This window comes from Lolium rigidum, chromosome 1 (genome assembly GCF_022539505.1).
Source record: "Lolium rigidum isolate FL_2022 chromosome 1, APGP_CSIRO_Lrig_0.1, whole genome shotgun sequence".
Lineage (NCBI taxonomy): Eukaryota > Viridiplantae > Streptophyta > Magnoliopsida > Poales > Poaceae > Lolium > Lolium rigidum.
The window spans coordinates 75428467-75448799 of record NC_061508.1 but is presented as its reverse complement, the minus strand read 5'-3'; the positions used below and the strand labels follow the sequence as shown (position 1 = coordinate 75448799).

Genomic DNA, 20333 nt, shown 5'->3' with positions numbered 1-20333 from the left:
CCTCCATTCTTTGTAGTTATCCCCTCTAAGGGTGGGAACATCCTTGATGCAGCTCATCAAGTAGAACCCTCCTGAAAACCACAAAGAAGTGAGAACAGTTGCAAATTATAATCCAATGTTGGTCCGAATTAAAACATGCAACTGTGTTAATGCAAATAAAACTATATCACCGTTGGGCAAAAATAGAGATAAATGCACATATTATTATTGCAACAAAACCATGGTCATGTCATTAATAACGTTGGTCAAAAAATACAGAACCATAATTGTCACAATAATCACTTTTATTCATACTTTCAAAATTCAATAGTCACTTTTGCATTTAAAATGCTCCTTTCACTATATGCAGCGGAAACTGTGAATTTAAACTTTCTTTGAACTTTTCAGAGGCATTTCCTTTACCTTTTAATTTCTGAACAAATATTTCGTTGGTCCTATTTATTCAGAAAAAGCTAGACAAAAATTTGGCCAAAAAATGACCCAAAACTGCCTAAAAATGCCTCTGTAATTCATAAAACAGTAAAAAACTGTAAAAAAATACTGTGCACACGTGGCCCGCGGCCTGCACGCGCCGAGCGACGCGCAGTAACGCTTCGCCCACGCTGCTGGCAGGAGCGGCCCGCACGCGGTGAGCGGCTCGCAGCGACGCGGTGCCCACGCTGCCCGCCGACTCGGCCTGCCGAAACGCGGCCTGGCCACACTGCTGACGCGGCCCACGCGGCCTCCACGCGGCCCAGCCACGGAGACCACGCTGCCAGCCAGGGCCGCTCGCTCCTGGCCGTCGGATGAGATCCGACGGTCGGCCATTACTTTCGGGCGGTATAAAAGCGGTGCCAACCGGCCAAACCCTAACCCTAGTTTCATTTCTCCCCCGAGCCCCTTCTCTGTCTATGTCCGGCGGCGGCGACGGAGAGGCTCCTCCTCCCGCGCGCTCGGCTATGGCGGCTTGCCCTCACCAGCCTGCCTACCCTTTCTTTCTCACTGGGAGGTAGCACCGCTGCTCGCCTGCGCTCAGCAGGTGTCCGAGCCGAGCCCCTCCCCCTTTTCGTTTCCTCCACCACCAGTAGACCCGATGGCCAACGGCGGAGAAGAAGACGCGGCGGCGCCCCCCTGTACCTCTTGGTGGCGGCGCGTGCACCCGAGGGTGGGCACGTTTCCGTCAAGCGGCGCAGAGGCGGCGCTTTTCTTTGCCGGCAGCAGCCGGTGTCTTTCGGCGGTGGCGGCGCGCAGCCCCACTGCCCCTTTTGGTAAGATATTCTTTGCCCCATCTCGCACGGCCGCCGCAGCAGCACGTGGAGGTGAGGTGGTTCTTCTTCCAGGTGCCTCGGCTTGCCGATGCGCACCTGGATCGAGAGGAACGGCGCGGCCTTGCGGCGGCGCATACTTTGCCGGCGAGCCCGAGGGCGTCGGCCGGTTACCTTTTCTTTTTCTTTGGTTACAGGGGCTAATGTAGGGTTTGCTGTGTCGATCTACCCGAAAAACATCTAGAACTAGGAAGCTCTGATACCAATGTTGTATCCGTTGGATCTTCTAGGCTAGATGCTAACGGTAGAATACTATGACTGTGTGTATGCTGCGAGATCCGAGAGAGATCGAGAGAGAGACGGTGTACCTTCTCCCTTCGAGGAGGAGCTCGAGCCGTTGTCCATGGCGACGGCGCGAGTGGCATGAGCGTGCGGTGGCGACGGTGGTGGTGCTTCCCGTGAGCACTGCGCTTACCCTAGATCGGTAGGGATGTCGGTGGGGTGACGGGCGGCGCGGACGAACCTCGTACCGTGAGCCCCGGCCCCCACCTCTTTATGTAGCGCAGGTCACAGGGTCCCACCAACCAGAGATGCTGTTGGGCGCCCCCGATCAGGGCGCGGACGAGGTCAAGGACTCGTTATCGATCCGTTGGGATCGATCACGTGGAGATCATCCTAACAAATTTCCCTCCAATCTCCTTTTTTCGAAATGGAAGCATCATCCCAGCCTCTGCATCGAAACGATGCACACAGCTTTTCTTTATTGCAAGGTTCAAAATATCGACTTTACAACTTAAGCATCACACAAAGTTTCAGCACAAATGAGCCATCTAAACATAAAACACAAATGGCCTCTCCTCCAATCTCCTAAAATAGACTAAAAATAAACAAGGTCTGTAAGATTCGAAGAATTTGTCAACTAAGTGGAAATTTTGCCAAACTTGTCCAAAGTACACGATGTTTTTCACGTGTCCCATCTTCAGCCAAAACTCTTCCATGACATTGATCACCATTCACGGATTTACACGATAGGTAGAATATATGAGTTAGAGCATGGCCTAACACAAGCTAGAGCGTGATTTACTTTGAGTTCCAAAAGAAATCTTCATCTTTTTTTACTTTGTTCTTCTTTCAACTTGCATTCAACAAATGACTTTCAGACATTGCCTATACGAAAGCCTTTCAAATATACTCACTAAAAATAGTAGTTTATAGAGATTATCATTAATTACAAAAGACACGCTTAGGACAAAATACACTTTCAGTAGTCTGGATGATGAGAATGCTGTTGCAAGTCAATAGGCATGGATTTTTTTTTTCTTATTCTTGTTTTTTTTCTTTCTAGTCATGTCTATTTTTAGACCTTTTGTTGCTACAGAGGTCAGGTGTAATTAGTATATATGATCTTGATATAATAGTAATATATTAGTGTTACTACATGGAAAGAAATTGAGAAACATTAGGAAATTGATTGTCAAATCCATTTGGCGCCCAGCTGCTTTTCAAGTCCCATAAGTGAAGTTTTCTTCTAATCACAGGATGACACATGGACATCTGACTATTTCTTATTTCATCAAAATTCGAATTTTTACATGTAAGATAATGTGTGTATATATACATGTAATTTACATACAATTTACAATGTATATACATTGAATTTGCATATATACACATGTAACTTACATAGTTACCGGGCTAGTAATTTACTGATTTACATGTAAATGTGTTGTAGTTTGCACCGCCAAATAAGAGATTGACAAACAAAGCAAGGGGCTCAATCGATCTACCGCATGCAACGGGTCCTAAAAAAATCGAGTGTCCACGAACAGAAAAAGACTCCAAGTATTTGAACTGTTCGTTTTCGGACAGAATCTGCATAGCTGGCGCCTGCCGCGCTCTGGTTCCTTTCTTGTCCGTGTACCCATACGCATACCTGCACATTCACACTGATCCGTCATGCATCTTCTTCTTTATCAAAGCAAAGGAATAATGATTCGTCCTTTGCTTGCTTGGGTTGGAGTCGATGCCCACATGGCCGTGAAGAGCAAGTGTTGCAAACCTCGCACAATATATGTATATATACACTCCAACCATCTCTTAAACAAGCAGGCGCGTGTCCTGAACCCGACGATCAGCACGGCAATGTCTTCGCGGGAAGAAGGTCGAGCCGTCCCCGTCGTGGACGCGGCTCCCGGCGACACAGCCCCCATGGTGATCACCGCCTCCGGCAATCACGGCATCCCGGTGCTCATCACACCGGCAGGCAACGGCGCCGCCGCGTCGTTCCAGGGCATCCTGCTCCTGCAGGCGGCGGCCAAGAAGGAGGAGGAGGCCGAGGACCCGCTGGCGGAGCGGAAGAAGTGGTTCCGGGAGATGCGTGGCTGGCTCATGGTGCTCGCGACGGTGGCGGCTTCGGTGGCGTACCAGGCGGGGCTGAACCCTCCGGGCGGGTTCTGGCAGGACAACAACGACGGTCACCGCGCCGGCAACCCGGTGCTTCGGGACCAGCACTGGGTGCGCTACGTCCTCTTCTACTACTTTAACGCGACGGCGTTCGTGACCTCGCTGGTCATCATGGTGCTGCTCATGAGCGAGCGCTTCTACCACGGGGAGGCCAAGGTGATGGCGCTCATGTTCGCCACATTCATCGACCTCGCCAGCCTCGTCGGCGCCTACATCGCTGGTACCACCCGCTACGCCTCATCATGTGTCTACATCGTCGTCATCACCTGCGTCTCATTCGTTGGCGTCATCTACATCGGAGAGTTAGTACACATATGCCTGATGCCCTACAACATGCAATCTACTACTACCTTCTAGCATACATACACGAGCGAAATTGGAAATTCAATGTTATGTTTCAGGGCAATGGGCGAAATATGCGCCTTCGTGCTGCGGCGGATAAGGTGCATGCGTGACCTCGCGAAGCTCAAGTGGTGCCCAGTGCCAGCAGGCGTGGTGACTAAATCGTTGCCAGAGAAGGAGGCAGAGGAGCGCAGGAAGAGAGCCAACGAGAGACGCAAGCGCCCCTGCTGCCCGTGCTGTGCGCTGCCAGCAACGTCAGATAGGCGCGATGTCGAGGGGCAGTGATCGATCAGTGACCAGAGAAAAATGTTTGCAATCTACGATCTTCCATTGTATCGTCTAATTGTTCTTTGTACCAGGGTGCATTTGTCGCACGCCCACTTCGATCTTCGGCAGTGGCGTCAACTTGTTTCTTTGTAGCAGGATGTATTTGTCGCTGGTTTGGTTGTTACTGAAAGATGTATTTGTCAGATAATAAGCGGTCTAGAGATTATTAGTGCTCTGAATTTCTCTTCAACGTGAAACCCGTTAGTTCACTACAGCTTAGCCTGGCGGGTGGTGACGGCAACATATAGCCTGAGCATGTACGTTGTCTAATTACAATCTGGAAGAGCAAATATTTGGACCTGAGTACACACCAAGATTAAAAAATGGCTATGCTCCTTCTACCAGGCACCCAAAACACTAGGATGCTATTCTTCGAAATAAGTGCCCCAGATGAAGCGCAACTAGACAATACAGAGCACAAATGCTGCTATGTTTGCTAATGAATGTGGCAGCCGATCAGACACATGATCCCACGCATGTTAGCATACAAGATGCAGACAGAAAGCTTGGGGCAAACCTGATGGGAGGGACTGCAACTTCAGAAGTCACAACTAGCTTTTCACACCTCCAACCTGATAATACTGGTGGATCTGCATATAAGCCACATCCCGCTAAAACTGTCCCCGCAAAGCCAAGGTTCTCTGCAATGCTCAGGAGTCAGGCCCCTCGAGTTTCCTTCTAATATCTGAACCTCCAGAACATCGAAGAATGAGAATCATCCACAGCGTAGCGCAAACTGTCAGAATCGCGGTCCATACAGCCATATCCCCCAACCTCTGCTATCAACAGTGCCAACAGATCCTTGTGACACGACTGCTTCCTCTGAAGAACACGGATGTACGCAGAAACTCCAAGCCATGTGGTTTCTTTACGCCTTAGCTTTAGAACCGGGTGAACATTGGATTGCAGCTCCACACCTTGCATGCGGCTGATGATGAGACTGTGCATGTATCTATTCAATGGAATAAAAGAGGAAAGTCACTCTAAAGGCAAAATTTCATTTACATTATACCTTGTTTTTTTTTTTACCATGGGAGTCCCCTATGGCATAATTTTCTATTAATAAAGATCAGTAAAGTACAAAAGTGAGAGGATTACAAAGTCTGTACAAGGAGGGAAGGAAGAGGGAGGTCAGCTGAAGTTAATACTTGATGCAACACTTAAATACATAGTAAAAGGACAGGTTGAGTAAAATACTGAGTGTCGGAAATCTTGTATGATAATATACGTTCGAGAAAAATATAATACCTGAAGCTGCTCTTGATAATATGCAGCACCTCTGGTTTGCTCATGCTGGAATACGGCAGGTTTCGGATGTAACAATGGAACTTCATTGCGCATAATAGGAAGGCCTGGTATATATTCAGTCTTACGGTTTCTGGCGAGTTGATGTTGGAGTCGTAGAAAATGGGATGGCACTTCGGACGCATATAATGGGATAGCTTGCTGCTAAGGTCCTTCATGGAAGAATGCATATTCACAGTGATCGTGGACATGATTTTGATATCTGAATACCTGTTAAAAAAGGTGCATACTCATTACTAGTTCTATGACAATATTTTGGTTGGCAAAATTAGTGGTAATACTTCCTGAAAAAACTTAGGGGATGTTGGAACTGCAGAACCAGCAAGACAAATAAATACCAAATTCAGGAAATAAGACAAATGAACATCTTAGTAAGATCTACAGAAGACAACAAAGGCACGCCCTCACACAAGTTTGTCTTCAAGACAAGGTTAGAATAAGTATCCAAGAAGGAACCAAATTAGCATTGGGTGAAGCACAGATATATTCTGATTCTCAACAAACTTTAAAAAATGCATGAAAGTCCAGGAGAATCTTCTATCAACATTTGAACTTATATGATTCACTCTGGCTTAAATGACATTCATGAGTACTGATTAGTCAAGGTATCAATAGCAAGATGACAAAACAAAAAGTGGTTGATTTATTTCACAGGGTTATAAACAGGTTGACGGTATTCATAAACAGAATTCGTCACTGTATTTATGAACTGAAATAACAAAACTAAAACAGGACACCATCAGACATACCTTGTATAATCTGCTTGAATTTCTAAATTTTCACAATTTATAAGTAAACCACTCCATGGTATGAAAGCGATTCCATCATCACCCTTGTAAAGTCTATTATGGCAATGCTCACTACTTCCAACATTGAAGTTAAAACCATATTTTCTGTCATTCATGTAGCTGTTGTAGTACACAAAGCCTCTTCTCAACCTATTATAGAAGTTCAAAGCATGCGTCTTTGAGAAAGAGATAAACATGAAATCATCAATGAACCTCATCAGCAAATATTCTGGTGCTGAAACAGACTCTCCTGAATTTATCTTTCCATCATGAAGAACATTCAATAGCACGGAATTTTCAAGGTGGCCATAATACAGAGAACAAAGGTTGGGAGATAACTTGTTTCCTTGAGCAATTCCTACTTGTTGCAAGTAAAAGTTTTGGGCAATCTTCAGAATATTGCACTTAACATGTTCAAAAAGGACACGCTGAAGATCTTCCTTCCGGATTGTACTAACAGTTCCCTGAATTACCACAAAGAAAGGAAGCTTTTAAGACACTGTGCTGACCGACACTTCTATCTCAGAAATAATAGAAGTAAACAGGTTGTCACAAAAGATAGAGCAACAGCATAAAAGGAGTTACAGGCTCCTTTTGAGACAATTTTACAGCTAAATACTCTTAGGACCATACCGAGAGGCAAGGATTAGTTATGGTTTCTCTTATATTTCTTACTGATCAAGCTTACCTACCAGTTAGTTCTATATTTACTACTTCTCATGTTAGGATGTGTGGTAGAACTTGAGGAAAGGGTAGCCCCTGATCCTGATCTAAGGTTGCAGGTGTGCTCGATGGGAGGTCGAGGCTTGAAACTCGGCGCCCCAGAGCACCTGGAGGAAGAGGACAGCAGGGAGACAGGGACTTAGATCTTGCCTTGCTGGTTAAGCCAGACTAACAAACTTGGAAACTAATACCTATTTAAACTAGTTAATAGAAGGTCCCGGAAAAGCTTCACTTTTAAATTAGACTTCTATAGACAAAAAAAGAGTGATAATGCAAAACCAACGCCACAACTAAATGAGACAGACAAAATATTACGATTTGAGCAGATTTGACTTCCAGTGACAGGCATTTGAGTACTGTTTAGTGGTTGTTACATATATATTTTAATAGCGGTCACATTCACTAACAAGGCAACCCCCGGAGAACAAATGAAATGAGCTCTGATACAGTACCTGATCAACAAGAATGCCACCACTTGATGATGGCTGAATTGAGAAATCATGGCTACTGTTTCCGTTGCTAACAGAGACATTTGAATCAAAGCGGTAGACCGCATTCTTAGACCTACTGTATATTACTTTCTTGCATTTCCTCAGGACATACTCATCACCTTTCAGAACATCATCCATAATTTTCAGTAGCATGTCATGATTAACACAATCAAATGCCTTGGATACATCAGCAACAACAATATATACCTTCAGCTCCTTCAACTGTGTTCTTACTGAAGAGATAAAACTGGAGAGGTTTTTATAGATACTATCGTAGTCAAAAACAGATGAACCAAACATCTCTGGATTCTCATCCCTTACTTTTTTTAAAACTAAGTGACACTTACTGAGAATGACATCCTTTGATTGAGATTTAAAATTTACCAATGGTCTCATATCTTTTGTTTTTGGAAGAAATCTCACTGTTGAAGAGCGGTACAAATGTCTTATTGCTCTCCTTGATGTACCACACAGAGTCCTGAAACTCTGCGCATGTAATGAAGCAATAGCATTGCTAGTAAGATTCCTCCAAACTGACTTCGGATAATAGAAAACATCATATCGCTTTGTTTCCCTTTCTGTAACATAAAAGTATGTATTGATCAATGGTATCACAATATCAGAAAACAACCAGCTAATCCAACAGCGCAAGAGGTTGTTCTGTCTCTGCTCCTCCATGCCACTTGATACCTCAGTGTATTTTCTCATTGGTACTAAGCAAGAGCAACTAGTGTATCCAATTTTTGATAGCCAAGAATAATATGATACTTTCAGCTCACCAATACAATCAGTTACTTGAAATGTTTCGAACCTTCGTAACCTTATAAACTTCCAAATGTTTAACCTTAAAGATCTCTTACTAGAAGGATTGCCAAGCAAAGGCTGTGGAATGATTCGTATCAACACTGCCCAAACAAAGGAAACTACTTGCTGATGTGTACTGTAAGCTCCCAATTGAGCAAAAGATCCATCAGAACATGCTGATTTTCCTCCCATTGAATGCTGTATGCTTCTTTCGTTGGCCACATTATCTGAAGGGAACCCATCCTCTGCAACCTGCTTTATATTGAAAGAGAATATGACATCCTTCTTCTAGTTTCACATTAACAGATTAGAGCTATTTTGACCAAGTAAATAATGTATCAGCATGTGCGGAATGAAATGTCTAAACATATACTGTCTATAATATGCAATGAGGTTCAATAATTCGCCTTCGACATGTTTGATCTGCATAACTGTTAAGATAGAAGTATGTCATGCCATAACAAAAGTACTATTTTCCCTATTCTAATTGGAAGAAAAGTAGTAGAGGAGATGGTTTTCCTCTTTAAGATTCAAAGTTAATACTCCCTCCGATCCATATTACTTGATGCTAAAATCAATGTATTTACAACTAAAATGTGTCTAGATACATCTATATTAGCATCAAGTAATATGAATCGGAGGGAGTAAGTAGAATCGGTAATGTTGCACAAAGTGTCATTAACAGTAGTTTGCTGCCCTTTGACACTGGACTAAGACAAACTGTAGAAAACAACCAAACGAGGTCTTATATTTTTAGCAGTTAAATAAAGGAAATAATATACTCCCTCCGATTCATATTACATGACACTAATATTAGATGTATCTACACACAGTTTAATTGTAGATACCTCCATTTTAGTGGCAAGTAATATGGATCGGAGGGAGTAGCATACTTCAGCAAAATGGAGAAGTGAAAAAAAAAAGTAGCCATAAACTGGTTTGTTGTGTGATTCTGAATAATATTACTCAAAAGTGGTTTAACTGTCCAAAATTACCTTAGAATTGGCAGAACAATGCTTCATAAATAGTTTTTTATACTGACAGCGTTTCGAATTCCTTATGAGATTTTTCACTTGCTGAAGCAGCCAGTGACACCTGGTAGCAGGAAGTGTTAGCTACTAGCAACAACAGTCAGTTAGATGATAAGTTAAAAACTGCATAAGTGTGACAACAAACAAGAATTTGTTCAATGCCTCCATTCAAGCATTTGCAGTAGCGTGTGTAAACATGTGTGATGTACAAAAGGCTGGCAACTGACCAAACACATGGAATCTTTAGATGATAGTGATGTATAATGTGTATAGCGGATAGACCCTTTAGCGCAACATATAAAGACGCATGTAATTGTCTACATGTATCTCACTGCAATAGAGAGAAACTGATTCGGTATCTCCTGGTACAGAGATAAAATTTAATAAACCTTTAAAAGATGTTTTTATTTGCCTGGCAGTTGGTCACTAGAATAGTCATTACATTTGGATTAGTATGTTAAGTAAATATGTAGTGCCTCAAACAGATAAGTTCTGTAGTAATGTGTGTTCGACAGAGGAAGGTGAATCATGAAATCGAGATCCTCACGTACAGTCTAAAGTTATGAGCAAATTTATGCGAAATGCTGAAAAGCCACGTTGGCTAATGAACTTTACTGGTAAAATAGTGCGAGTCAAATATGTTGACTCACAGGCAATTAGTATTTCTTGTGGGAGATCCATCGCAATCGCAATGGGAGAAGTTTATGCAGCACTCCTTGATTCCAAATATGTGCTTTATAACAAACAGTCCATCTGTTCCTTTCCTTTTACTAGCGAAGTCTAACAGTATTAAGGAAATTTTGAAGAAGATGGTATACCAAGAAAATGCTGAAGTACCATACAAAGTAAATATGTGGAAACGACAAATAAATTAACATATTAATATGTGCTCCCTCCGATCCATAATAAATGTTGTGGTTTTAGTTCAAATTTGACTAAAAATGAACTAAAACCACGACACTTCTTATGGATCGGGGGGACTAGTAAGAATTGCAAAATGCCAACTGTGAATCTCCGAATGCCAGTATTCAACACACTAGTATTTTATTTTATTTTATTGTACAAGCGTAAAATGTAATCGTTCAGAACACATCCTATAAGATAGAGGAAACACATGCAGCAAACTATTAATATAGAAATAGAATGAAACACACCACACCAGAGCTATGAAACCATATCCACAAGGCCAGTTCTTTTTACCAGAAGAGAATTAGTCTTAAAATCAGACTTCAGAACACATCTGACGGAGGACACGAAGAAACTGATATATGTGAACTACTTACAAGTTGTTCTGAACAATTTGAAATCTTCCTCCAAATAACATGTTAGACAAGGAAAAGATATAGCAAGAATGCAAGATATTAGTTATATTTTTTTGACAAAACGCAAAAGTAATATGTATTTCATAGATGTATTTCATATTTTGAACTTATTTACATCCAGATTGAGAGATGCATTTCACATTTAATCAAAATATGCAGAGGATGTCTCTAAAAAATAGGAATGCTATAATTTATTTACAAAATGGCTAAATGTCTGGAATTCAGATGGTATGATCAGTGGTAACTAGAAACATTACAGTGAGTAAACCATATATGAGACACGACAGCAAAACTGTCAAGACAATGACACCAGCATACTGGTGTTCATTACCAACATCACACTAAATCCATGCTGTGATAGAGTACATCTAGAGACACAAAAGCAACAAAGGTCCCATATTGCAATAATCTGCATCACCTCCGCACAGAACCTTGCAGCCCTCCACTGATGCCTGTGCTTTAGACCCCAACAAGAAAAATAAAAAACTGAGAGTTGGTTTAAACTCAATCTAGTTCTTCATTTACTGCAGGTTCAGAACAACTTTATTAACAATAACTCTGATTGCAGTTGCAGAGATTGACACACTTCAAGTTTTGGCAGGTGCGCAAATAACAAGAGGATACTGTTGCGATGGAAGACGTTCTTGGATACTCTTTTGTTATAGAAAATACCATGTCTTCTTATGGGAGAGTCTACTGATACACATTTTGAAGCATTCAACATTAGGCAATTGAAGCAGACAGGACCACTCTGCAAGTAGAAAAAAATGTTGAAGAAACTACAGCAACATAAAAGTTTCATTCCGCTGTGTAGCAAAACAATTGATAAGTGCTTCTGAGTTTCAGCAACGCGCCGGAGATAAAGGAACTGGCAAAGATACCAAAAGGCAGATAGCAACATTCATAAGTACTACAGTTTTGGTAAGTTTCAGGGCATAGGCGTACAGTAGTCGACTTTGGTGGTGGATGGTTAAAATCACTGACCACTATTGCAGACTTAGGGTTGGAGCATAATATCCTTCTCATGGCAAGCAGCTAATTACTTGGAAACACGCCCAATAATCAGACTAATTCGGAAAATATCCTGGCTGACTTGAGATCAAGTCACCAGCCCTAACTGGGCGAGCAGCAGCACACATATTAGCAGCGCAACATGAAGATAACCTTAAACATTTACTATCAGATGGGCTGATGAATTCTATTGCACATGCCAGGCCCACCCAACCTCTATATAAATTATGTAGAATGGCTCACTTGTGTCCACAATGATAGGGGCAGAACATGAAGGGGTACTGTTATAAGCCTAATGACAAGGGTATTTTGCCAAAAAAAAAAGGTAACCAAACCAGTAATAATCACTACAAACATACCCATAATTATCAGAGTAGATGTGAGAATCAAGTGCTGGCTTGATGGATAGAACTCATGGTGGTGAACTCTCCCACCCAGGTTCAAACCGCGGGATGCTATCCGCATGAAAAAATCACAGGAGGTCGCATCTCCTACCTAAACTACGTACAGTTAACGGAGGGATCCGCCCCCATTTAGCCACGTTTTTTAAGCAAAGTAAATGTAGCAAATGAAAAAAAGAATGGAAGGAATGCATATAATACTGAACACGTGGACCTGACTGGGATCATAAATGGTACCATCCCACAGCACTTCATAGTTCCAATTTTATCAAATATTCAATTTTATGATTTCATATGACTAAAATTGAGAAATACTAAAATGGAATGTATTTCTGGCCAATTTTCTACAATGTTAGGCACAAGACATGTGTTGCACTGTTGTTCACCCCACACGCTAGTAAAGTATACAATTTTCTACTCCAAAGAGGTGGCTTCAATGCTAGGATTAGCATGTCAGTGTGACACTAAGTGGAAAATCTTGAAGTGTCAATCCCTCTCGTCAAAGTTATTGCTTTTGACACTTCCTGACAATATAACTTTGCCGAAAAGGAAACTATTAAAGTACAACAGTAGACAAAGACCAAAATGAAGGACAAATAATGATTTAGGAGGGTAGAAGAACTTTTAAGTGTAAGCACAAAAGAAGACAGCAGGAAACAAATATCAGGAGATTGGGAGGGAACTGAGATACAGTTGTAAGTAGCTGGAGAGTCCTACTTGGGGCCTTGTAGATTGGTCTCCTGGTGTACTGTAACCACATGATAGACCCTGGGAAGGCATAATATCCAACACAGAACCAGGTGACTTCCGAGATGACAGGACAGGTACATTGCCTGGCTCTTTGATTTGTGGAAAATTATTACCATTGTTCGCTCCAAGAAAAGTGTTGTCTGCAGTAGGCTGCAAGGAGTGTCTTTGATTCTTCACTTCAGCAGCTTGGTTACTCTTGTTTAATTTACTTAACTCTGTTGACCTATCTTCATAACACACCTGCTTCTGCTTACTGTGACGTTGCCAACTGTACAACCTTTTTCTTTTCCTAGGCTTCTGGGTGAAGCAATTGGAAGAGCTACATCCATCACCTGAACATTTAGGCTTTATAGCTCCTACAGCATCACAACTTCCAGAACTTGGTAGAGCATCAACTTTCTTAGTGTTATCTGAGTTGTAAAACTCAGCTTTTGAATTGCTGATGGGATTGCCTCCAGATAGGCTCTGTGCCATCTGTGCATTACGCCACGCATAGCACTAAAAACAAAAAGACATGCAGTATCTCATCAGTTTAGTAGAGAAAATAAACACCTGCACATTCAGAGTGTGCTTGTTTGCTAAAAAGAACATTCAGCAGCAAGGTCACAAACAAATTTTAGAGATTTAGCATCAAAGAAGATTACTAAGAAATCCCATAGCCAAGTTGAAATCAATTGCAACCTGAAGAGCTTTCAGGTTGGAACCTACAAGTTTAAGTTGGGCACAAACGGAGACTGATCGAGATGGTTGATCTAAGTTGAACTACCAGTCTATCACTTACTAGAAGATCTGAATATAATGCTTACCGTGGGGCATTTAGCTTTTATGGATCTGGATTGTTTATTTCTCACTGCCATGCTTGTGGATATACGTTTTTGCAGAACAATGTTCAATGGAACACCAGTCACCTGAATATAATCACTTTTTTTAACGGGCAAAAAGACAGACGAGTGCCTCAGAATATAGCACATGAGAAGATCCCCAACCTGAAACACAACAAGTTTCTGTCAGGGAAAGAACATGAGGAACTTTACACATCAGAATTAAAAAAAAAAGATTTCCATTACACTTACTCTATGCAAAAGAATATCCCAGGATGAAGAAGAAACAAGGTTACTGGCATGTTTACCCAGGCCACCCTAGCAAGCATAAGGATTAAAAGCATTAATGAAAACATATAACAAAGGAGCAAGAAATATGTATATCATTGGAGACAACATAATTAACTTCCACTGCGCCAGGCCCAAAACCAACACTGACCGTAGTACCACAATGCAATGCACGGAGCCAACACTTGCATGAAGGGAGATTGTAGTGAAGTGTCACACGGCACTCATCATTCTCGGACAACTGAACGGGCTACCCCGATTTCTTCTACATGCTACTAGGAGACATCATCATCGTGACATTTCATGGAACAAAACAAAAAAAAACTATTCGCAAAAAAATATAAAAATAAAAGGTGGCCATTCACTGTACCTCACTGATGCCGTTGCAGAGGACGTTGGTGGCTTTGCAGGACCGGTCCGCCAGGATCCACTTGGTCGTCTCCCGGACGAGCTGGGCGTCGAGCGCCATGCAGGCAAACAGACGAGCGGCAGCCGCTCAGATAACGCGAAAGAAAAAGGAGAAATCTGCGCGCCCCAGGCGCAATGCGAGCAAGGAAACAGATCGAAAGGCAGGAGTGGGAGCAGGACGAAGATTACCTGGGCCTGCGAGTGGCCGGCGTTCCCCGGGGTGTACCGCGGCGGCGGCGGCGCGTCGGGGGCTTGCTGGACGGCGCAGACGGCGCGGGTGACGAGGCGGCGGTACGCGACGGGGTCGTCGGCGCGGAGGAGGTGCGCCCAGCGGCGGCACGCGAGGCAGCCGGCGGCCGCGCCGCGGCAGGCGGGGCACGGGGTCCCCGGAGGCGGCGGCGCGGGCAGGAGCTCGAGGATGGCGCGGCCCAGCGGGCGGGCCCGCACGCCGTAGGCCAGGCGGAGCTCCGGGCGGCCGCCGAGCGCGCGACGGCGGCGACGCCGCGCCATTGCTGGGATTTCGAAATGGGTTTTAGGGTCAAAAAAGTTTCCGCCCGCCGTTTCTCCTCGTATTGTGGTTGGTTGGTTGGGTCACGAGTTTCCCAGCAATTAATGTTTGGACAGTGCTACAAATCCTTCCCAATCTACAAAGAGTAAAATGCACCAACGGTCGCTGAACTTGTTTAGAAGGCACGGTACGGTCACTGTATTCCCAAGAAGTAGTAGGTACCGGTAAAGAAGTATACAAACCGTGAGGCTTCAGTTTGGACTTGGATTTATTGCAAGTAATGCATTTTTTCACATATCTGTCCACATCCCGCCTCATCTTTGGCCAATAAAAGTGGTCAGCTAGCATGAGTATCGTTTTCTCACGTCCAAAGTGACCCATCAAACCTCCAGCATGAGATTCCTGCAATAAGAGCAAATGCACACACAATTCTGAAACACATAGTTTGTTAGCTCTAAACAAGAACCCATTATGTATGTGATATTTGTCTCATGCTTTACCAATAGCACACAAGCGATAAGGTTCAGCAAAATCATGATCAGTAGCATACAAATCACATAGTATCTCTAATCCAGGAATTTTAACATCAAGTTGAGTTAATAGCATATTCTTCCTAGATAGAGCATCAGCAACAATATTATATTTTCCCTTCTTATGCTTAATAATGTATGAAAAATACTCAATGAACTTAACCCACTTAGCAAGACGCTTATGCAAAGTAGATTGAGCTTTCAGATATTTTAAATCTTCATGATCAGAATGTATGATAAATTCTTTTGGCCACAAGTAATGTTGCCAAACCTCAAGAACTCTAATTAAAGCATACAATTCTTTATCATATATATGATAGTTCAACTTAGCACCAGAAAGTTTCTCAGAAAAATATGCAATTGGGCGACCCTCTTGCATCAACACACCACCAATTCCAATACAACTAGCACCACATTCAATCTCAAATTGCTTATTGAAATCAGGAAGTGCAAGCAACGGTGCAGAAGTCAACAATCGTTTCAGTTCATCAAAAGCATGATCTTGGGCTGCGCCCCACTCAAATACAACACCCTTTTTAGTCAAGTCATTCAAAGGTGCAGAAGAGTACTAAAATTGGGCACAAATCGTCTATAAAACCCAACAAGACCATGAAAACTTCTTACTTGACTCACATTCATGGGAGTAGGCCAATTTTGAATAGCTTCAATTTTAGACACATCTACTTCTACTCCATGCTTAGAGACAACATAACCGAGAAATATGACCTTATCTTTGCGAAATGTGCACTTCTCAAGATTACCATAGAGTTTATTATCACGCAACACTTGCAAAACATGTCGAATATGAATAGTATGATCAGATTCATTGCGGCTGTAGATTAATATGTCATCAAAGTACACAACCACAAACTTGCCAATAAAATTACGCAAAATATGGTTCATCAGTCTCATGAAAGTGCTAGGTGCATTAGTCAAACCAAAAGGCATTATTAACCACTCATATAAACCAAATTTTGTTTTAAAGGTTGTTTTCCATTCATCCCCCACTTTCATCCTAATTTGATGATAACCACTACGCAAATCAATTTTAGAGAAAATAGCAGCACCACTCAATTCATCTAACATATCCTCTAAACGGGGAATAGGATGACGATATCGAATAGTAATGTTGTTTATCGCTCTACAATCTACACACATTCGCCATGTACCATCTTTCTTAGGAACTAGAATAACAGGAACAGCACAAGGACTAAGGCTTATGCGGATATAACCTTTGTCGAGTAGCGCTTGTACTTGCCTCTGTATTTCTTTCGTCTCTTCGGGGTTCGTCCTATATGGCGCCCTATTGGGCAGCAAGGCACCGGGGATCAAGTCAATTTGATGCTCAATACCACGCAATGGTGGTAGTCCTGCGGGTACCTCCTCCGGAAACACGTCGCTGAATTCCTGCAAAACATTAGAAACACCAAGAGGAATAGGGGTCATGTCGTTAGAAACCAAAACCGTACCCCTGTACATGAGCACAAGAGGCATGGCTGTAGGATCCTCACTAAATTCTCTCATATCTTCTTTGGTGGCTAATAAGACTAAGGAATTCACTCTCTCACTTTTCGTTATATCACTCACGGTATTAAAATTCTCTCGCCTATCTATAGGTGCATCCTCCAAGTTGACTTCAACAATTTGATGTGGTGACTTAGGCTTTAAGTTAATTTTCTTGCCCTTGAACTCCAAGTGATATGTATTGGCACGGCCATTGTGTTGCACAGAACGGTCATAGAGCCATGGCCGACCCAATAGTAGGTGACACACCGTCATAGGACACTACAAGAAAAGTTCTGATAAACAACGTCTCAAAATCGTCCGCTAAGGGGTATTTTTCGTCGCCTATGGGCCTAACCCGACGATATGGGTTCTGTTGTGGAAAGCTTGCGTCGAGCAAAGTCCTACGACGATTTTTTCGGTCCCGTCGCGCTTGGCGCCCTTCCGCCACGGAAAATCGGACCGTTGCCCAAGTGTTTCCGGGAGCCCGTTGACTGCCGAAGTCATGCAGACCGACACGTGGCGACGCCGGTAGCCGCGAGTTAACGGCGTTAGCCGGCTGAAACCCCGTGGTAGATGGTAGGCCCACACGAGGCCTCGCCACGTCTTAAGCGGGCCGACCCATTAAGTTTGCGGGCCGGGCCAGCTGACTTAGTTTGACCTGGTCAACTATATGGCTGGGCTGGTCCATTAGTTACGTGGGCCGGGCCTAACCTCTAAGGTTGACTGGTCAAAACTTTAATGGGCCGGCCCACTAAGCATGTGGGCCGGGCTGAATGCACTCGTTTGCCCGGTCAACAGGCAAAAGGGCCGGCCCACAAGACATGTGGGACCCACTTTCTCGGTATCGGGCCGACCCATTTACAAAGTGGGGTCCACATTAAAGCAAGCGGGCCGGCCAAGAAGTTATTGGGCCGGCCCAATGCGTATGGGGTCCCACGTTCCTGCTATCGGGCCGGCCCATTTAGTACGTGGGGTCCACATTTGATCAAATGGGTGGCCCAACAAGCCGGTGGGCCGGGCCAAAGCACCGGTGGGTCCCACTTTCTGTTAAAGGGCCGACCCATTTAGTATGTGGGGTCCACCATATAGCAAGTGGGCGGCCCAACAAGATAGTGGGCGGGCCAAAAACACAGGTGGGTCCCACTTTCCAGTTAAAGGGCTGGCCCATTTAGTATGTGGGGTCCACCATATAGCAAGTGGGCCGGCCCAACAAGATAGTGGGCCGGGCCAAAACACTGGTGGGTCCCACTTTCCTATTAAAGGGCCGGCCCATTTAGTATGTGGGGTCCACCGTATAGCAAGTGGGCCGGCCCAACACGCTAGTGGGCCGGGCCAAAAACACAGGTGGGTCCCACTTTCCTGTCAAAGGGCCGGCCCATTTAGTATGTGTTATCACCAGATTTTGGCTAAATCAGGAGGTGGGCCGCGATCAAGATGGGCTTGAAAGATTACACATGAAAGATCTATGAAGCGGCCTTGCACGGAGAATTTGGGCTAAGTTGCCCGTGTATCTTTAATTATGGTAGATTGTATCTAGATTAAAAGTTAGAGTTTATCTCGTGCACGGTTTAGTGCACGCCCACATTAGAAAGTCCACCTGGACTATAAATATGTACCTAGGGTTTATGGAATAAACAACAACTCACGTTCAACCCCAAACAAACCAATCTCGGCGCATCGCCAACTCCTTCGTCTCGAGGGTTTCTATCGGGTAGCGACATGCTGCCTAGATCGCATCTTGCGATCTAGGCAAGACAAGCCCCACGTTGTTCATGCGTTGCTCGTACTCGAAGCGCTTTTGATGGCGAGCAACGTAGTTATCATTAGATGTGTTAGGGTTAGCATTGTTCTTCGTTTAAGCATGCTTACGTAGTGCAACCCTTGCATATCTAGCCGCCCTCGCACCTATCTCGGTGTGGGGGCGGCACCCCGCTTGATCATTATTTAGTAGATCCGATCCGTTACGATTGCTCCTTGTTCTACAAGGATTAGTTTAATATCCGCAATAGTTAGGCCTTACAAAGGGGGAGGATCCAGTGGCACGTAGGGTGGCGTTCGCAAGTCCTAAACAGGATGTTCCGAGGATCAACTTCATGTTGGTTTTTAGGCCTTGTTTAGGATCGGCTTACGAGCACCGTGCGTGGCCGCGAGGCCCAACTCTGGAGTAGGATGATCCGATTATGCGGTGAAAACCCTAAATCGTCGTAGATCTCATTAGCTTTATCTTGATCAAGCAGGACCACCAAGTATTCGTGCACCCCGTACGAATCATGGGTGGATCGGCTCTTTGAGCCGATTCACGGAGATAACCCGAGAGCCGATCGAGGCTCGTATTTAACGTTTACATGTATGCCCCGCGGAGAAACTAAGCGAGGCATCCCCATCACCTTCCCGACCAGGTATAGGTCGGTGGCACGCCCTTGCACTTCGCATCGCCGCGTGTGACCAGAAGAGCATTGCGGGCCGTCGCTCGGAGGGGTCTCAGCCAGCCGCAGCTCTAGGCTCTTCCCGGCTCTACGGTGTTGACAAGGCGCGGCCGTCCACGCCCGCCGGTGGGTTCTATCGGCCAATCGTCAACTACATTCGATCGGGCACGCGCCGTCGTGGGACGATCGGCTCTTCCCACCAAACCCACTCCCATGGCGTCGGGGAGGGGTTCCACACCCGAAGGCGCACTCGATGGGATAGATCTCTCCACCCCGTCAGAGGAGCGCACCAGGTCGCTGAAGCATGGGGATCTGCCCAAGGAGCTCAGAAGGAAACATTACGGGATCAAGGCAACCCTTGGAGCCGAACTCATCGGCTCCTCTGAGAAGACCCGGCCGCACGATATCAAGCTCGGTAGAGACCCACGTCCGGGGCCCGGTGTCGACACGGTGGATCTCAGCCACCCCATAGGTCAGCCAAAGTTTTCCTTTGGTGTCAATATGGCGGGGTCCGCAAGCCGCCATGACAAAGAGGAAACAAAGCAGCCACTCCCGTGGCAAGGATGAAGAGGGAGCCGATCCGCGCGACCAACCCCAAGATGAGGACAGGCGGTACTCGGCAAGGGAGGGAATAAGAAGCATGCGGTATCAACGCCCACGCTCCAAGCACCCCCTCAACAAATACGAGCAACACCACGACCGACGTCGGCGCTACGACGTAGATGATGAAAGGAATTTCCAGTCTGATGCCGAGGTCGGAAGGTACCGCCAACATGGCAGAAGCAACGGCGGGTACGATCGTCGCGCCGAAGGAAGGCCAAGGGGGCAGGGTGACATGGATAGG

General features: G+C 44.6%; 2 protein-coding genes across 2 annotated transcripts; one reads left to right on the top strand and one right to left on the bottom strand.

Moving 5' to 3' along the window:
- The first annotated feature begins 3386 nt into the window (after nucleotides 1-3386).
- LOC124647502 lies at nucleotides 3387-4334 on the top strand. The gene is made up of 2 exons (XM_047187441.1): nucleotides 3387-4009; nucleotides 4109-4334. Exons 1-2 carry the CDS (start codon nucleotides 3387-3389, stop codon nucleotides 4332-4334), a joined length of 849 nt encoding a protein of 282 aa, XP_047043397.1.
- A 592-nt stretch (nucleotides 4335-4926) lies between these two features.
- Nucleotides 4927-15029, bottom strand: LOC124675911 (telomerase reverse transcriptase-like). The gene is made up of 12 exons (XM_047211992.1): nucleotides 14709-15029; nucleotides 14482-14562; nucleotides 14076-14141; nucleotides 13809-13988; nucleotides 12970-13500; nucleotides 11465-11591; nucleotides 10169-10298; nucleotides 9483-9582; nucleotides 7645-8739; nucleotides 6431-6933; nucleotides 5625-5891; nucleotides 4927-5328 (listed from the first exon to the last, which is right to left on the bottom strand). The coding sequence occupies exons 1-12, from the start codon at nucleotides 15027-15029 to the stop codon at nucleotides 5055-5057; spliced, it is 3675 nt and encodes a 1224-aa protein (XP_047067948.1). The 3' UTR covers nucleotides 4927-5054.
- Nucleotides 15030-20333: the final 5304 nt, after the last annotated feature.

What these genes read in the sequence shown, in the direction of transcription:
- LOC124647502 (XM_047187441.1), top strand. Translation starts at nt 3,387, where the DNA reads ATGTCTTCGCGGGAAGAAGGTCGAGCCGTCCCCGTCGTGGACGCGGCT. An exon ending in GGCGTCATCTACATCGGAGA is followed by an intron (nt 4,010 to 4,108) that starts GTTAGTACACAT and finishes GTTATGTTTCAG; the next exon opens with GGCAATGGGCGAAATATGCG.
- LOC124675911 (XM_047211992.1), bottom strand. Translation starts at nt 15,029, where the DNA reads ATGGCGCGGCGTCGCCGCCGTCGCGCGCTCGGCGGCCGCCCGGAGCTC. An exon ending in GGGATATTCTTTTGCATAGA is followed by an intron (nt 13,989 to 14,075) that starts GTAAGTGTAATG and finishes GTTGTGTTTCAG; the next exon opens with GTTGGGGATCTTCTCATGTG. An exon ending in TAAAAGCTAAATGCCCCACG is followed by an intron (nt 13,501 to 13,808) that starts GTAAGCATTATA and finishes TTTTGTTTTTAG; the next exon opens with TGCTATGCGTGGCGTAATGC.